The 18,745-nt window shown below is 39.6% G+C and overlaps 1 protein-coding gene across 9 annotated transcripts in view; it reads right to left on the bottom strand.

Moving 5' to 3' along the window:
• The window catches only part of SORCS3 (sortilin related VPS10 domain containing receptor 3), a 590,282-nt gene that overhangs the window by 210,167 nt on the left and 361,370 nt on the right, over positions 1-18,745 (bottom strand). For all 9 annotated transcript variants that reach the window (XM_042908251.1, XM_042908252.1, XM_042908255.1 and 6 more), the window contains one exon: positions 1,380-1,453. In XM_042908251.1, the coding sequence (XP_042764185.1) occupies positions 1,380-1,453 (74 nt within the window). The remainder of the gene's footprint in view (positions 1-1,379; positions 1,454-18,745) is intronic.

Here is an 18,745-nt window from a genome sequence, read left to right as displayed (position 1 = left end):
TTTTTAATTCTGGTCATAGTTTTGTGGGTTCAGAGGGAACTGTATGGAGCCACTGCTTTCAAAGATGTTGGTGTGAATATATATATGTACAAAGTACTCATCACCATCCCCCACTACATACACATGCACGTGCGCACACACACACACACGCCACCCCCACCTTGTATAAGACATAAATGGACATTTAATTATTATTTTTTTAATTTTAGAGGTTGGTGGAGAGGAGCAGAGTGAGAGAGAGAGAATCTTAATCTGACGCGGGGCTCGATGCCATGACCCCTGGGATCATGACCTGAGCCGAAATCAAAAGTCAGATGCTCAGCTGACTGAGCCATCCAAGCATCCCCCATTTCATGATTTTTTAAGGGCATTGAACTAAGGTAGTTAGAAAGAAATATAGAATATAGACTACTTTCAAAGATTAACTTTGCTTTTGTTTTAATTAAGCACAGAATTACACATATTAACCACTTTGATGCATGCTTCCTATTCTCTATTCCTTTGGCCACACTTCTGCTGAAATGAAAGTGAGATACAAATAAGAAGCATTTTCATATTGCAGCAGGGAAAAAGAAAATATAGAATTATACCAAACCACGTTTTCTTTGCTACAACCAAGGTAAAAATAGTATGCACGTATAAAGGAACACCAATTAAAAAAAAACACTTTCTGATGAGGGGGAGCTAATTTTCCATTTGGAACACACATGTACTCTTTAAAAAGGCTTCTCAAAATGTGCTCCACGGAAGTTCTTCTGAAGGAGTTATCATTTGTGACACGAGAAAACGATTCTGTAGTGAAGTAAGTTTGGAAATCAGTGACTGAATGCTTGGTAGACTTCTTCAGTCAGGGCTTCCCCAGAGTCTTAAATATCTTAACACGGACCCTGCATCTTCAGTAAGGCAGACTTAAATAATTATTATTTAAAATCATTTGACCATAGAAATGCTTATCAAATTCTGTGGAACTAGTGTTCTTCAGAGTACATTTTAGGAAATACCACTTTTAGAATGGGTACATAAAATAGATACTCCCCCCCCCCACAAAAAAGGGGGGATAAGTATATAGCTAAGAGCACCTGGTCATGACCTTCTCATGGAACACCCTAGCCCAGGGCTTCTCAACCTCTAATGTACACACTAAGTCACTAGGGACCATGTTACATGCAGATTGTTGCCCAGGAAGTCTTGCCTGAGGTTCTGCATTTCTAACAAGTTCCCAGGTGATACTGATGCTGCTGGTCAGTGAACCACACCGAATAGCCAAGGGCTAGAACAATCTGTCTTCAAGTGCTGAAGGTGGCCAGGATTGTCCAGAGAGCTAGGCTGTCTGATGGTTCTTTACCCAAGAGGGCAGTGAGTGTGCCGATGGGGCTTACCAGTAAAACCTGTTGGGTGTGATGCGTTCATGCACGAGTTGCCACCGTCTTCCAAAGTCCATGGAGCTGTACAGCTGCAAAACAATGACGTGAGGAAAGCATAAGCATCGAGGGAACCGTTCAACATAAATACGTGTGGTATGCCCCTGGATAAGGACCTTCCAACACACCCAAGTAGACACCCATTTTATCAAGATGAAAATATGAATATGATGTGCTGGGCTTATCATGGTGCCTTCCAGCACCAGGTAGGTGCTCCACATATATCCGATCGGCTGGTGTTTTTGAGCTGAGTTGACGTCATCTATCATTCTCTCCTTCAGGGACAAAATCTTTTGTAAAATTCTATCTTATTTTTCTTCAAATTCCCTGAAGTCTTTTTTAAAGAATTTTTTAAGATTATGTATTTATCTTTAAGAGATTGAGAGAGAGAGAGAGAGAGAGAACGAGAGAGAGAGAGAGTGAGGATCCCAAGTAGGCTCTGCACCATCAGAGCAGAGCCCTGACACGGGGCTCAAACTCACAAACCGCAGGATCATGACCTGAGCAGAAATCAAGCATCAGAGGCTTAACTGAGCCACCCAGGCACACCCGTAAATTCCTTGAGGTCTTTAGCTACATTTGAAACAATTCAGCAAAATTCACTAAGAATTTACTTATTGGATATCTCCTATGCATCAGGCACTCTGGTGGATGTGAAGATAAAGAAGAGGTAGATTCTGTGCTCTCAGGGAAATGAAACACACGTAAAAATACTCATCAGCTGGTATCTGAGCCAATATTATATGCAAAATATCGTGCTAGTGAAGTTTTATCTCCTACTGCTCCAATATATAATCCAAATGAAATGGACTCTTCAGTGTCAATCAAGATACCACCCTTATTTATACTCCCATGTCTTCACAGAGATAAGGCCACGCTTATGCCTAAGTAAACATTACTCAGCCATGCACCCACAAATGTGGCTTCCTCCCCGGATCCTTTTCTGCCCACTTCAACCCACTCCTCTTTCTTGCTTCTCAACTCACTGCACCCAACTTTGGTTTCCTCTGAGCACTTGCCATAAGGTAATATGTGGTTATGTCTTTCAGATTTGTCTGTATTATTTAGTTGCATTTATACTCCTTAAATACATAGGAGGTGTTCACTAAATAAATATCTGTTGCATAAATCAGTAATTAAACAGACAAGTCAGTATAGATAGTAACATAGAGAGATGAAAGGAGAAAAAATTCTGGAGGAGGCTCAAGACTTTGGAAAAATGAAGAACTCTCAGTATAGCTAATGAAGTCAGATTCCACATTCACTTACTTTATGGATGTAGAGTGTGACCCTTTTTGAACACATAAAGGAAAGGCCAACATTCCTATAAGAGACTAGCCAAGAGTATGGGGTTTATTTTTAAGTGTATGTCTGGAAGTACAATATCTGTATCTAACTGATAATGGTGATGATGATAATAATAATAATAATAATAATAATAATAATAATAGATGGACCACATTGCACTTTCACATACTTTTGAGACTTACAAGGACAATGACAGTAAGGCAAGGCAGTTATAACTCACTTGAATCTTTGCTCTAAAATATTTTCTTTTTTTTTAAGTTTGTTTATTCATTTACCTATTTATTTACTTACTTATTTTGAGTGAGAGAGAGAGAATCCCAAGCAGGCTCCATACCATCAGTGCAGAGCCCAATGCAGGACTCGATCTCACAACCTTGAGATCATGATCTGAGCTGATGTCAAGAGTCAGATGCTTAACCTACTGAACCACCCAGGTGCCCCAAGCATTTTCTAATCTATAAGCAGAGTCAACCACTCCCGGCCGGTACCATCACCATTTTTACTGTCTGCCTCTAAGAAGCAGTTCACACCAAGCCAATAATGGTTGGCATGTCCCTCCCTCCATCAGAGTATGAGTCATAAGAGGAGCATAGATCATGCCCAATTAACCCTTATGTATCAGCAGTTATACAATGCCTGACACATAACAGGTGAGCACACAAACCTATTTCGAAGTTAATGAAACTTGGTCTTGGAGAAGTTAAGTTTTGGTCAACGTAACTAGGATTTAAGTTTTTTGATGCCTAGCTCACATCTCCTTCCATGGAATCATGGTACCTAGTTTATAATGAGAATTCTATTATGTTTACGTTCTCCACACTTTTACAGGTGGGGAAACTAAGAAAGGCAGAAGCAGATGGGCCTCAAGTTTTTAGAAATGGGGTCAGGTGAAGTATCTCCCCATTATCACATCCCCGGTAGTGCTCACCTATAGGAATGTGCTGCCTGGCACGCCACACCCAGGTAACGCTGCCATCTGTAAAGTTCTGAGTCTGCAGTCATGCAACTCAAACAGAAATAATTTTTTGTATGAACATCTGGTAATCTCAAATAAGCTTTGTGGGGCTTGAGGAAGTTTTAGACCATTTCAATTTAATTCCAATATTTATTGGACATTGGCACCATAAACTACATAACAATGTTTCTTTTTGTCCAGTAAATAACACAGATGTGTGCATGTGTGTGTTGGGATATAACATATGCATACATACATATATACACGTAAATACGTATCTGTATACTCAAAATATCCTATATGGTAGTTAAGGAGATATATTAGCATTCCCATTTTATAGATGAAGATACCGATGCTTGATTCTTTGAAGTGGCTATAACAACTATATGAAAACCAGGATGCCAATACTGATTTAGCTGATCACAGTTTATACTATACTTCACCCACTCTACCAACTCTCACAGTATTTACCCAAACCGGATTCTCATTCCATCGGTAAGTACTAACTACTGTGTGTATTCAACTCTGCATATGGGAAAATCAGGCAAAATTATTCCCCATCACCCTTTGTCCTTTCTCTATTCACGAGCCTAGTGAAGACAGCAACTAATTGTAGACCATTATACTGTAGAACACACAGAGCCACATCCAATTCTTCAGAAACCAAAATGACAACCCCTTCCTGAACCTCGAATACACATAAAAAATCTCTATCTGCCTCCCATCCCATCCACACCACCTATCTCTATTTCTCCAGGAAGCCTCACTCTTCCATTTCCACCCATGTTAATCTTGCCCATCTCTCAATTTATACATAGATGACTCCCAAATACACATACACGACACCAAAGGCTAAAGCTCTAGAAGTTGAGAAATGGGCAAGAAATGGAACAATTAGCCTTCCTGGAGCTACACAGCTTGACCTAGGCCTCTGGAGATGAGTGGTATGGACAGGACAAAAGATGGATACAGATTTTACTGGGTGGAGGAAACAATAAGAACAAAGTGTCAATATGGCCAAGGTCTTGAGCCTGGCTTATGGGGAAGCTTTTTTTTTTTTTTTTTTTTTTTAATTAATTATTTATTTATTTTGAGAGAGAGAGAGAACTGGGGAGAGACAGAGAGAGAGGGAAAGAAAGAATCCAAAGCAGCCTCCATGCTGTCAGCACAGAGTCTGAAGTGGGGCTTGAACTCATGAACTGTGAGATCATGACCTGAGCCAAAGTTGGACACTTAACCTACTGAGCCACTCAGGCATCCCATGGAGAAGCTTTTAAGAGGAAGGAGAAATGTGACACCTGTCATTGGCTAAAAGGAGGTGGAGGTTGTCTGTCCATTTTTCTGTCTCTCTTCCTATCCATCCAACTATTTGTGGCTGATCTTATATTTATCTGTATGTATATTTCTATTGAGGAGGGGATTGGGAGGAGGGAGAGAGTTGGTGAGGACCAGACCATTGCATTGGAAAGGATATATTCTTATATTTTATTTCAAGGACTGAGATTTCCTGCAGAGTGTTAAGAAATGGATCACTCTCCTTCCCATGGCAGGTGTCTGAGGGACAGATGCTCAGACTTAAGACACATGTTTCCTAATTAAATATAGACGAGACTTTGGTTGGAGCCTTCTATAGCCCAAAGATATCAGACTGTCAGCCCAGATTCCAATCATAGAATCAGAGCCCCAAATTCCTTCAAATAAAACCCAGCATGATCGTGTCTTTCTCTGCTGCAAACTCTAAAGACAAGCCAGGGAAGAACCATGAGGGTCACACTGACATTGCTGGCGTCTCAATCCTCTGGGGGAAATTATCAGTCCTTCCATCATGCAGGATCCAGTAGTGGCTAAATGCATCCACCACAGCTCCTGCTGGGGCTCACTCTCAGGGTAAGCATGGTTCCTCTCATCTCATGCTATTTCTAACAGAGAAAGAACAAGAGATCAGCTGCTGATCTCCTCATCCAAGTCTGTTCCACCTCCTGCCTCCCTTGTCTCTGGTTTTGCTTTTTCAGCTCTTCTGTTTGACTGATGGGAGAAAAATTAAATTGAATTCTCTGCCTAGAGGCTGATTCAGATGAACAGAAAGAGCAGGCTCCTATTCATTAGGAGTCTTTGGTTAGCTACCTTGTCTCTCTATCCACAGTAAGTTGCTGAGTCTGAAATGAACTTTATTTTACCACGAGCTGGATCTTTGCAGCCTCTCCATTCATATAAGTGTTCATCCATTTCTTCCTTCCTTCACTCATTGACTAAAATTGTATCAAGCAACCAATATGATTTAAGCACGGAACTAAGTGCTGGAATTATAAAGGTTAAAAATGCCATGAACAGTGGAAGACAGAAACTCAGACAATTATACTGTCATGCAGAGTGTGTCATAATATTATTACTAGCTATCTGTGCAAGGGTAAGATTGTAGGCCATTGGTATTTTTTCTTTTGGTTATGTGGGTTTTTAAATTATTAAGAACATATATTACTTTAGTAATTAAAAAGTTAAAGCTCTAACACTCAAAGAATTTAGGCAACCATTGCATAGTGTTAGAAGATGATTTAATGATATGAAAATGCTTATGATATATTATTTACTTTAAAATATATTACAAAACATGCATACATTCACACCAATTTTATTTAAAGTATTGTAAAAACTTGAAACATATCAGAAGGAAATATGCCAAAATATTAGCAGTGGTTATTTCTGAATTGTGGGATTATGGATAACATGTACTTTTTTTTTTATTTTAGAGAGAGAGAGACAGCATGAGTGGGGGAGAGGGGCAGGAGGAGAGAGAGACACAGAGAGAGAGAGAAAGGCGAGAGAAGAGAGATACAGAGCGAGAATCCTAAGCAGGATTCCATGCTCAGCAGGGAATCCAATGCAGGGCTTGATCCCACTATCCTGGAATCATGACCCAAGCCAAAATCAAGAGTCAAATGTCCAATGGACCGAGCCACCCAGGCACCCCAATGGACCAAGCCACCCAGTATATATTTTAACATATACTTTTAAAACTTTTCTGGGGCGCCTGGGTGGCTCAGTTGGTTAAGCTCCAACTTCGGCTCAGGTCATGATCTCACAGTTTGTGAGTTCGAGCCCCATGGCGGGCTCTGTGCTGACAGCTTGGAGCCTAGAGCCTGCTTCGGATTCTGTGCCTCCTTCTCTCTCTGCCCCTCCCCAACTTGCGCTCTTTCTATGTCTCAAAAAATAAACTTAAAAAAAAAAATTTTTAATAAAACTTTTCTATATCTTTCAAATTTCTTTACAATGAATATAATATTCCAATGTTTTACTGGAATATTATATATATTATATATAATATATTTTGGAATATAAGCCAAGTTTTATTCTATTTATATTTTTATAATAATAATTTCCAACCATAATGTATACACTACATTTATCTTTAAAACTACCTTTTAAAAGGCCAAAAATTAAAATTCCAACTTTTATATGAGGGACCTTGAATTAGACAAAGCAATATGGGATTTTCCACAAAATGGTATTGCATAGACATTATCATGGATAGCAGTGAATCCTTCTTAGGACAAGCAGTGTATTAGCTCCCATGTGGTTTAAACAGTCCTGCATGACTTCAGCCTAACGTGTTTCATGCAACACTAAAATAAAGTATATTTTCCAGACAGCAAATATCTTTAAGAACATTTCTTATTCATATAAAGTTATGTATATGACATTGTTCTTCATATCCTGCCTTATGATGCCCCCTCCCTGCAAGGATGACATTCCTGGACTTTTACCAGAGAATAATCCAGACCCCCTCCCTTCCCTTCTTCTCCTATATATCATGGTCTCATATCTCTTAACAAGCACGTATTCAGTGGCAACACACACACAGAAAGCCCTAAATGAATCATTGGAACAGATGGAAAATATGAAAGAACATGCTCTTTTCCTTATTGATCCGGTTATTAGTTCCCTAATTACATCAGCCTGCCAGGGAAAAACATCTGATGGCTAAAGAACTAGAGGCAATTTAATCAATGTAATATTCCACAGGAGGAACAACAAGTTATACCTGGAAAGCTTAAGTCCAAAGAATGATATGATTGCATTAGGAGGTTATAGCTTGAACCGTGTCCACCGCCCCTCCCCACAAAAAAAAAAAAAAGATATGTTGAAGTCCTAACCTCTAGTATTATCAGAATGTGGGCTTATTTGAAAATAAGGTCTTTGCAGATGAAACCAAGTTAAAATGAGGTCAGGGTGGGTCCTAATCCAATATGAGTGATACCCTCATAAGGATAAATTAGGCCTCACAGAAAGGCACAGAGGGAAGACAATGTGAGGACACACAACACAGAGAGAAGGCCACGTGAAGACAAAAGACTGAAGGGGTATATCCACAAGCCAAGGGATGTCAGAGACTAATGGCAAAATACCAAAAGTCAGGAAGAAGCAAAGAAGGACTTCCTTTTAAATTTCAGAGGGAACATGGCCCTGCCAACACCTTGATTTTGGACTTCTAGCCTCCATAACTGTAGGACAATGAATTTCTATTGTTTTAAGTCACCTGATTTGAGGTAGTCTGTTACAGCAGCCCATGGAAAGCTAATATAGTTGATGCTTGAACAACATGGGTTTGAACTGCATGCCTTCACTTATACACAGATTTTTTTTTATAAATGCAGTCTATTACTATCAATGTATTTTCTCTTCCTTATTATTTTCTTAATATTTTCTTTTCTCTAGATTATTATAATAATACAGTATATAATACAGTATATAGTACTGTTCATGTCATAAGTAAGGCTCCCGGTCTATAATAGGCTATTAGCAGTTAAGTTTTTAAGGAGTCAAAAGTTATACATGGATTTCCAGCTGCACAGGGGGTCAGTGCCCCTAACCCTCATGTTGTTCAAGGGTCGACTGTACAGGGATCTAACACCTACCTCCAAGAATAATAATGACAAATCTTGCTATATTTCTTTTTGTTTGTTTCCACTCCTAGGCTAGAAGTCTGATGTGTGACCAGATTGTTGAATCTGTGATTAAAAGCCAAAATCTCATTTGCCTCTATTTTTCTCTGCTATGTGTTTTCACCACACCCTTAAGGATAATATTTTCTAAGAATAAATATGAATTAATAATGACCATATGGCGGTAACCAGACATATTCAGAAGAAACAACAAACTATGCATTTTATGTGAGCTTTTGGTGATTCAGCCAGATTCCCTAGAGCCAGAATACTGTCCATGAAGAGGGAAGAATGGTTTGGAACACATTTATAAAAAAATCTCTCCCTTGTAGCAAATTCAAATTTAATATACATCTGTCCCGATTTTTTTCCTCAAAACCTATGGAATTTAGGTAGTATTCTGCTGAACTGTAGTCATGATGGTCTTTGTCATTCAAATAAAATGAGGCTGTTTCTGATAAAAAATAAATAAATAAGGTGTCTGCACTTGTTTCCTTGGTAGCCACAGAGGGAGTGGTAGGAATTGTCTGGGCTCTTTAGGACTACAGGAAGAATCCCCTGGGTTGTGGCAGTATTTACGGTAGGCAGGAGAGAAACCAGGTCACACAGTAGCAGAGAGTCCTTTCCAACATGTGCCTCTGGTTCCTTCCTCAAATATTCTCCAAAAAACCCTTCCCTTGATAACGGGTGGAGACAATACCCATCCAATGTCCCTCTAAGCTCTGGGTAGTTAGACAAGGGCTTCTGTCCTCAGTAGCCCTTTTCCTTTGCCCTTGACAGATATCAGGCATCTATAGCATAGATATATTTATTTTAAAAACAGGCATTCACCCAGTCATGTCATTCTTTTGTAGAAGGCAACATTTTCTTTTCTTCTTGAAGATTTCTAACCATAGAGGTTTTCTCTCTTTCAGATGGCTTACATCAGTCATTCCTTTGTTTAATAAATATTGATCAAATGTCTATTAACAACCAAGCACTGCTCTACGGGTTTAGGATACATCAATGAACCAGACAAAAGTTTCTGCCCTCAGGGATCTTACTTTCTTGTGGAGATCAGGAACTCAAATGCCCTCAAGTCTGTAAGTGTGAATATGTGAGGGAGGTATAAGAGAAACAGTACCACTGTTTGTGTTCTTTAGACACATGATCATTTTGCTAGCACTTAACACACTAAGAAACTTCCTTTACTTACTCAAGATGATTTTCCCCATTTTTATTGAAACATTTGCCACTTTTGGTTATCTTTTGTTTTCCTGCTTTTGATGGAGACATGGGCTCAAAAAAGGTTTCACTTTCCTCTCAACCCTAAGGAAAACAGGTGCAAGGTGTGATAAACTTTGGCAGACTACATTTCCCCATAATACTGGGGAGAAGCAGGGAATACACAAAGCTCATGCTCCATCTAAAAATGGGCTTAGCTGTTCCTTATCTGGACAAAGACAGCTGATCTAGTGTGGTCAGGCTTTATAGTTTTTCAAGGGAACTGAAATTTCAGATTTTTATGAGAAATCTCCGTATTTTTCAGTGTTAGCAAAAATTTTAAAAATTTAAAATGTACTAGGGGTGCCTGGGTGGCTCAGTTGATTGGGCGTCCAACTTCAGCTCAGGTCATGATCTCACAGCTTATGGGTTCGAGCCCCGCATCAGGCTCTGTGCTGACAGCTCAGAGCCTGGAGCCTTCTTGGGATTCTGTGTCTCCGTCTCTCTCTGCTCCTCTCCTGCTCACACACTGTGACTCTCTCTCTCTCTCTCAAAAGTAAATAAACATTATTATTTTTTTTAATTTTAAATGTACTGCAGGGCAAATAAGGTGTATTGATCCTGCCGGCCAGATGTTGCCTGAGGGCCACAAATTTGTGACCTGAATCTTAGCAAAGACATACTAATGCCTGAAGAAGAGAATGGGACTATTTGACCTTGAAGTAAGATTACCAAATTTAACAAACACAATACAGAATGCCCAGCTAATTTGATTTCAGATGAAAAATAAATGTGTGTGTGTGTATGTCAGATGTAACAGTAGGAATATGATTATGTTTTTTGAAACACTGTTATTTATCTGAAACTCAAATTTAGCTGTATTTTATCCACATGTCCTGTATTTTATCTGGCAACCCTCCCTTGAAGTCTCTCCCATTCCATTTCTAAGCAGCTGGATCATAAGATACATCCCCTTAAACTATGTGCCTTTATTCTTTGACATTGGATTTCCCCAAGTGAATAAAAGAATTTCAAAATCATTGTAAATACTCCCTGTACTCAATTAATTCACATCACTTTATTCAACTTATTTAGTATTCATTAAGCACCTAGCATGTGCTAGGCTCAATGCCAGGTGTGATGATGCAAAGATTAATAATACAAGTTCCCTGATCTCTAGAAACTGAAAACTTAGACGGGAAGACAGACATGTCAACAGGTAAGTGCAACACAACACAATGAGGCGCATGCCCACAGAGGTAGAGGAGGGCTGGAAAAACTCACGGAAGTAGCGGTCAGTGCTGCGGGGTTGGGCAGTGTGCCATGAGCTGAGTCATAATGAATGAGTAGGAGCTGGCCTGAAGGATAAGTTCCCCCCAAACACTGCAGCTAACAAAGGTGAAAAATTACAGTCATTAGGGAAGACACTGGAAATAAAACAGAAACATCATCTCATCCTCCTCCAAAAGTATCATTTGCTTGGCCCTGGATGAGTGCACATTGGTCTAAGTGCCACATCAAAAAAGAGAAAGAACAGAAAAGGAAAAGGAGTCAAACAAGGTCATCTGAAGTGTTTAGGAGGAAGAGGAAGAAACAAGTGCATGAGAGGGTGGGCATATGGGTAAAAGGAAGACCCTGAGAGCAACAGCAAGACGGCAAGAGTAAAATTTGTAAGAAGTGGAGGCAGATACACACTTGTACTCATCGAATTTGGAAATACCGTCCCTTGAAACTTAAAAAAGGAAAGATTAACACACTGAATATGAAGAACTGCCTCTAAAAGTGAGCTCATAAAGCTCATTTCTAGAGGAAGTTGGTGAGAAAGGCACAGGCTATCCTATAAACAGCATCAAACACAAATTAAGACTCCATGCCTCTCAAAGTTGTTCATCAAAACATCTCCCACAGCCAAAGGGAATAAATCATCCACCAGGAATCTGGGGGTTTGGCCTTAAGTATTCTGAAAGAAGGACAAATATCTTCAAATCTCTAACTCTTACCTTAACCTTCCATGGATATTTTGTAGTGTATGCTACCATATCTCTGTGCTTAGAATGCAAGATAAATTTTTTCACGTATCTTCAAGTGAATTGGACCCTCCAGAAAGACACTATCTATCATACTTACTCTCTTTCACCACTGTTCCCCTCTCAAGTGGTTCATTTTTGAGCTAAGTTTGAAGAAGAGGAAGAAGTTACACAAAGAATGTCTGGTGCATAATGAGGGCCCAGGTGCTATTGATTGGGGTGACTCACTTACCTGTCTCAAGCTGACCACAGAGGGGCTATGGTCATTTCTTGGTGCCTATGACAACTAGAATCCTGGACTTGATATGAGAAGACACTCTATGGCCAGGGTTTCCATTAAGTCTCCTTAATTATAATGAACAAGGGAGAGGAAAACACGCAGTCTGGTGACACCATACTTGCAAGAAAGAAATTCCATGTGACCCTATAAGCTAACACAGCAAGTCTCATTTTCGCCATGGCTTTTGTACGACTCCTCAGACTTATCCTCCTAGTTGGCTCCAATTTCAGAGGTCATGTGTATATTGGAATAACCAAAGCCTTCTATTTCCCAAGTTAGTATCCTACTCCCTAATGGAGGTGCTGGTGCCTTAAAGGCCCATTTGAGAACACAAAGCACAGATGATACTCGTCCCCATTCTCCCAGTGCCCACCTCTCAGTATAGCATGCTTTCCTCCAGATGGGCACACAGAAATAATGGTACTGATGTCTATACTCTGTTAAAGGGTGACCCGTGCTCATTTCCCACATGTCTTTTTCTCCAGGATTCTCCTCTCTGCTCCCTGCACCACCTTATTTTCCAGCCACATCAGTTTTTTGGCTTCTCAAACATATCATGGGCTCTCCAGTCCGAGGGCTTTGCACATGCTGTGCCCTCTACCTAAAATGCCCTCCATCCACTCTGCACTTCTCCCTCTTTGTATTCATGTACTGAACTGCTGCTCAAATGTCAGATATCAGCAGAAGTAACACTTCCTAAGAGAAGCCCTCTTTGGTTACTTCCTACCCTTATGGTTCTCTAGTCTCTCTTATCTCATAACATTCATCAAAATATGAAATTACACATTCATGTAATTATATGCTTGATATCTGTCTTCATTTCTAGGTAGTGGGGATTGCTACCTTAATAATCCCAAGTGTTTAACACCATGCCAAGTACAGGAGAAGAGATGCTCACGTAAATATTCACTGAGTGAATACATAAATATTCCTTTCCAAGTCTTGTAAAGTTCTGTGTCTTCCACCCAAAAAGCCCCCCACTTTCCTTCCCAAATTTGTCATAAGTTTACCCTTCTTTCCATGTCTCCCTTCAATGATGCCATCTATGGCCATGCTCGGCCAAAAGAGGCAAAATTACAATAGTAAAACTAAAGAACTACTTTAAAAGCAAATTCATACAACTCATTACTAGAAGATGTTGGGGATAAGGTAAGAATACCTTATAAACAGCATCTCTTTTCCCATATTTAACACTTGGTGTCCAACCAGATTCTACTAACATGTTTCTCTTATAAGTTCTCAAATTGTTTTTATTTAATTCAATCAAACAGTGATCTATTCACCCATTTACTTATGCATCGAAACTTCAGGTAATCTCTTCAAATTGACTAGAGACTCTCGGATGACAGGAATCCCCTCTGCAATCTTGACACTCTCCCCCTTAAAGGAACTTCCCCTGGGCTGCTTAACAACACAGAATCAGAGAATAATAAGCTTTTGTAGCTGAGATTGGAAGTAGGAATCATCTGGACAATTCTTTTTACACATGGCAAGCCTAAGGCTCAGAGAACCTCACTGTCCTGCCTGAGGTCCCACACCTAGTCAGCTGTGGAGCTGGAATTCAAACCTAGGGTCCTGACTCTCATCTCAACGTTCTTTTTACTGCATGTGCTGTCTTTGTTAAATTAAGTGCATGACTTTAAAAGAAAAACAAGTTACCATCACCTCACAGAACAATGGCTCATTTGGGTATGCCATGCATGAACGACACTGTACCTTGAATCTAATGCTTTTATTTACAATTCATTCTCACAATTCACTTTATCCTCTTTTACACTGAAGAGTATTTTCTAAGCCAAAAGTCACATAAGACAATCTTATAAACAATTTACATAGTATCTACCCAAATCCATTCTTTTGTCTCCACACTCCTATTCTATTGACCATTTTCCTTTGCAATCAGATTCTATTCATTTTTATATATTATGATTCAGAAATATCTCATATTAAGCAGTACTCTTTGCACACAAATGCTGGTATTCCTCTGTGAGCTGACTTTTTTGTTCCGACTCATATCCCTCCCTTTACCTGTGTTTTCTCTCTCCTTAATGATTTTGGTGTCGCACCACAGCCCGCTATTAAATCCACTTGATCACCTATTTTCCTGGCCTTTTCACTGCATCCAATTTGTCCCTAACTCTTTCCAACTTCAGATTTGTTTTTCTTCCGAAAAGCCTGGATCTAAAAGAGGCATGAAGTACTCAAATCTCTTAGTTTTAGGTCATTTATGTAATTTAAATTACTACCTCTAAGTATCAAAACAATAATACCTCCCTTCAATTTGGAAGAAATGAAGATTTCACCAACCCTAACATATGAAACACCATTTGAAACATACCTCCAGATACAGACATTTAAACACGCACATGATTTTAGTATTAATATACAGCCAGAAAAAAATTTTAAGTTTGTCTATTTATTTTTAAGAGAGAGAGACAGAGAGAGACAGACAGAGAGAGGGGGGGGGGCAGGGGCAGAGAGAGAGGGGCATAAATGATCTGAAGCAGGCTCTGTGCTGACAGCAGAGAGCCCAATATGGGGCTCAAACACACAAACCGTGAAATCATGACCTGAGCCAAAGGCAGAAGCCTAACCCACTGAGCCACCCAGGTACTCCTCTAGTCAGAAAATTTAAAAGTTCATTCAAACTCAAGATATTAAAGGAAAAACTATGTACTTCAAAGGCTACTCTTTCAGAAAAACAAGAGGGAAAAAAGAAACTAACATTTATAGAGGATTTTCCCTGACAGGCATTTTTGTATATGCTTTATAGTTTAAATGACACAAAATAAACAGTTTGAGGGTTACTTCTGCCCACACATTCAGGAGGAGAACTTGGTGGCCTCATGGGTTTTATAAATTTGATCAAGATCTCAAGGCAAGTTCTAGAAAACCTGATTCCAAAACCACTCTGCATTCTAAAATACCTGGCTGCCGTTGAGAAATGAATGTTTGGAAGGAAATTTCCTGAAGTCTGATGCAGCTCAAACAATGTCCTAGGAGAAGTTGTAGAAACTTGGGATTGTTGGCACAGAAAATTGGCCAATGAGCAAAGAGGTTTGTAACGGTGTTCAAATGTGGGAAAACATTCTCTCATGGAAGGGGCAATGGAACTTTCTTCTGTGTTGCATCAGAGGGCAGAAGTAGGACTGAAAGGTCAAATCTAAATGGAAGTAAATATTGGCTTGATGTAAGAAATAATATTCTAATGGAATGAACTCTCTGAGCATGGAAAAGCTGCCTCATAGGGCAGCAAGTTCTCCAGGGACTTTTGGGATGTGTTTGAATAGAAGATGGATGAGCATTTTGATTAAGGTGATACTATCAGGAAATTAAAGTGTCAGATAGGGTTTAAACCAATGACTTCTTAGGTCCCTTAAGATACAGGATTTTTAATTGTTCTTCTAAGAACAGTAATCCTAGGTACAGCACGCAAAAGAATACCACTATGGATGTTCCGTAAACATTTGTAAAAGCTAGGAGATAAATTTTCTTCTAAAGGCACTCAAATGTTGTGGGAAAAACCCAGAACTCTGGCAGGCATTGGTGGATTCATTCAGCCTCCCTGTACCTACCACCTTTGGAAAGCAATTCTCAGCCCTTCCCCCAAGAGCTAGAATTTTCTCACCCCTTGAATCAAGGATGTCCTTACTCCTCATTTTGGCATCAGAATGAGAAGACGTGAGTGTCCCAATTGTGAGTATGGTCTCTAAGAAGCCATGAATATTTTCAATCTTTCAGAGTTCTGTCACCTCCAGGTGACACTAGCCTGATGGGGGAAGAAAGATCACACAGAAGAGAATTTAGGTATCCCAGAAGAGGCCACCTCAAATCACCATACAGCCATCTGACCTCTAAATGTAAGAGAGACCCTGCCAACATCAGTACAGCTGCATACTCAAACACTGATGACCACAGACACATGAATTCATCCTAGTTGAGATCATAAAAACTACCCACTAAACCACAGAGCTATGAACAGTAATGAATGTGTATTGTTTTAAGCCTGTAAGTTTAGGGAGAAGCCTGTAAGTTTGGTTACACAGCATTAGCTACCTGACACACAGACTGAGATTCAAGTCTTACTTTTATGACCTCACTGGGCTGTTTTGAGGAAGACTTTAAATTCCTCAATCTCAGTCTTACATAAGTATGATGAAAGGCTTTCTCCAGAATAGTGGCTCTCAAATTTCAGTTATCCAGATACCTTGTTAAAAATGCATAATCCAAGGACCCCTCCAGAAATTCTGGAATCAGGAGGTCAAGAGTGTTATTTTAACAAGATAACAGATGACCCTATTGTAAATGCTAAGGGGCAATTCTCAGGAAAGCTTCGACATTTATAACTAAGCTCACCCCCAGCCTTCAGCCAAACTCCACCCCATCACAGGTAAACAACGTCCAAATGAAAATTGAGAGCTCCTTAGAGACTTCTAGAAGTATCACAAGCTTGCTCCAGGGCCCATTAGAGAAGAGTGGCTTCACCTTAAGTCAGACACCTTTTGACTGACTACTGGGAACCCGCTCCTAGCTCCATTACAGAAGTCACGGCCTTGACAAAGGAAATGGGCAGAGTGTTTCCACTCAAAACCATTCTGTTCAGCTGCCAATGCTGGAATACAATTAAATAGCAAAAAGCATAGCTTCAGCTAAAATGCACAGTAACAGCTGGACTGTGTTCCCTGAAAGTACAATTCATTTATTACATAGATAATTAGACTTCCCTCTAGATACAAAAACGATATGGTCTGTGCACTAAGCAAAAGGGACTTACCATAGCCTGGCCAGCCTTTGCCCAAAGCTCTCAAACAGCATGGATCCCTGGGTTCTAAAATAGGAGAATGATGGAGTAGGAGCTAGAAGACAGCAACTGCTCTGAGGGTCTTCTGCTCATGGCTTTAATCATTGGTTCTAATCTCTGCAATACAGTCACCTGGCAGTCTTAAGCAATACTGATGCCTGCGCCCTATCTCAGAAAAATAAAATCAGAATCTCTGGGGATATGCTACCTGGGCATAGATATTTTTAAAGCTCCCCAGGTGATTCTAGTGTGCAGATAGGGTTCAGTACTCTCTGTCTGAAGGACAGGTTGGCAAACTATGATCCACTAGTTTTTTGTAAACAGAAAGGTTGATTGAAACACTCATTTATTTAGAATTGAGTTGTTGCAACAGAGATCCTATGGCTGGCAAAGCCTAAAACATTTACTATTCAGCCCTTTACAGAAAGTTTGCCAACCTTGCTCTTAGGTACTGATCTTTAATACTGGTTAAGGGGTCCTTACAGGATTTTTTTCCTGAGCGTCTCGTGGCTTGGTTTCATATCCCTTTGACCTATTTTTCCAACATCAGGAGCTCAATGTATATAATAATTTTAACAGGCATTTATTATTGATCAGATACTACATTAAGCAGTTTGCATCATCCCATTTAATCCCTATATGCACTAAAAAATTCTGGTTATCTTCACTTAAAAAAAATGCAGAAAACAAAGATTTGGACAAAACTAAGTCACTTGCCTGAAAACAGAGCAATTTTGAAGGTTTTATTCAGGTCAAGTTGTCTGATTCTCTGGCCTGTGTGCTCAGGAACCATATAAGCCAAGATTCACAACCTGAGAATGGAGCTTCTGAGCCACACTGGAGTGTGAACTTGGGCAGGTTACTTCAAGGGGCAGGGAAGGGGGCTTCTAAGATGCCTACATTATAGGGCTAGGGGAAGATCAGAGATAGCATGATGTCTAAAAAAATGAAAACGCTGGCACAGTGAAACTGTAATCTTGTCAGATTTTTGTCTTGAGATGTTCCTGACTATATTTCACTCATTTTTTCCATCCATTTAATCAACTTAGTAATTTAGTGAGCTCCTTCCATAAACCAGGCGTGATTTTAGGTGCTACACATAGAGAACAAGATGCTGGAAAACACAGTTTACTGATCCCTGACTTCATGGAGTTTACATGGAAGTGGGGAAAAGGAACAATAAGCAAACAGATATTTATATGGACATAAATAAGCAAATATATGTTTCTCATTATCTGCGGTGGTTATGCTCTTTTAAAGTCACCGCAGACACTGATGTAGCAAATACTAAACCATTGTCCCTATGGGAAATACAAGGTTAGGTCCCTGTGAATCTCTTGTCACAGTTTCATCACACATAATGTGTTTCACACACACAAGCTTGTTTTAGGTATGTTAATATTTTTTAAAAAATTATTCAACATATATTGTTAATAACACTAACATTGAACTAATGGCCATCACATCACAGCAAGGCACATCATAGCCACCTTATGCTTAAAAATACCAGCCAGACACTCAGTACTACATTTGGGGACCATTTTAGACAATGGAACCACTAAAGAAAAGCACAAAAATTACAAAAACCATGGCACAAAAAAGACTACAGAAAGGACAATTGCTTGGGGTATAAGAACTAGAAGGTGCTAGAGTGTCTCCTCATTCAACCTCAGCTGAGAACATGTACATCAGGCGACTCAACTCTTTTTTGCCACTCTACTCATGTCCACAGGTGACATTGACAATACTCTGAGTATTGATTTGGGGATTACAAGTAAATTTTAATGAGTAGGTAAATTCACAAACACAG

This window comes from Panthera leo, chromosome D2 (assembly GCF_018350215.1).
Source record: "Panthera leo isolate Ple1 chromosome D2, P.leo_Ple1_pat1.1, whole genome shotgun sequence".
In the NCBI taxonomy this organism is placed as follows: Eukaryota; Metazoa; Chordata; class Mammalia; order Carnivora; family Felidae; genus Panthera; species Panthera leo.
Note: the sequence above shows the minus strand (reverse complement) of the source record. Positions and strands in the feature narration are given on the sequence as shown.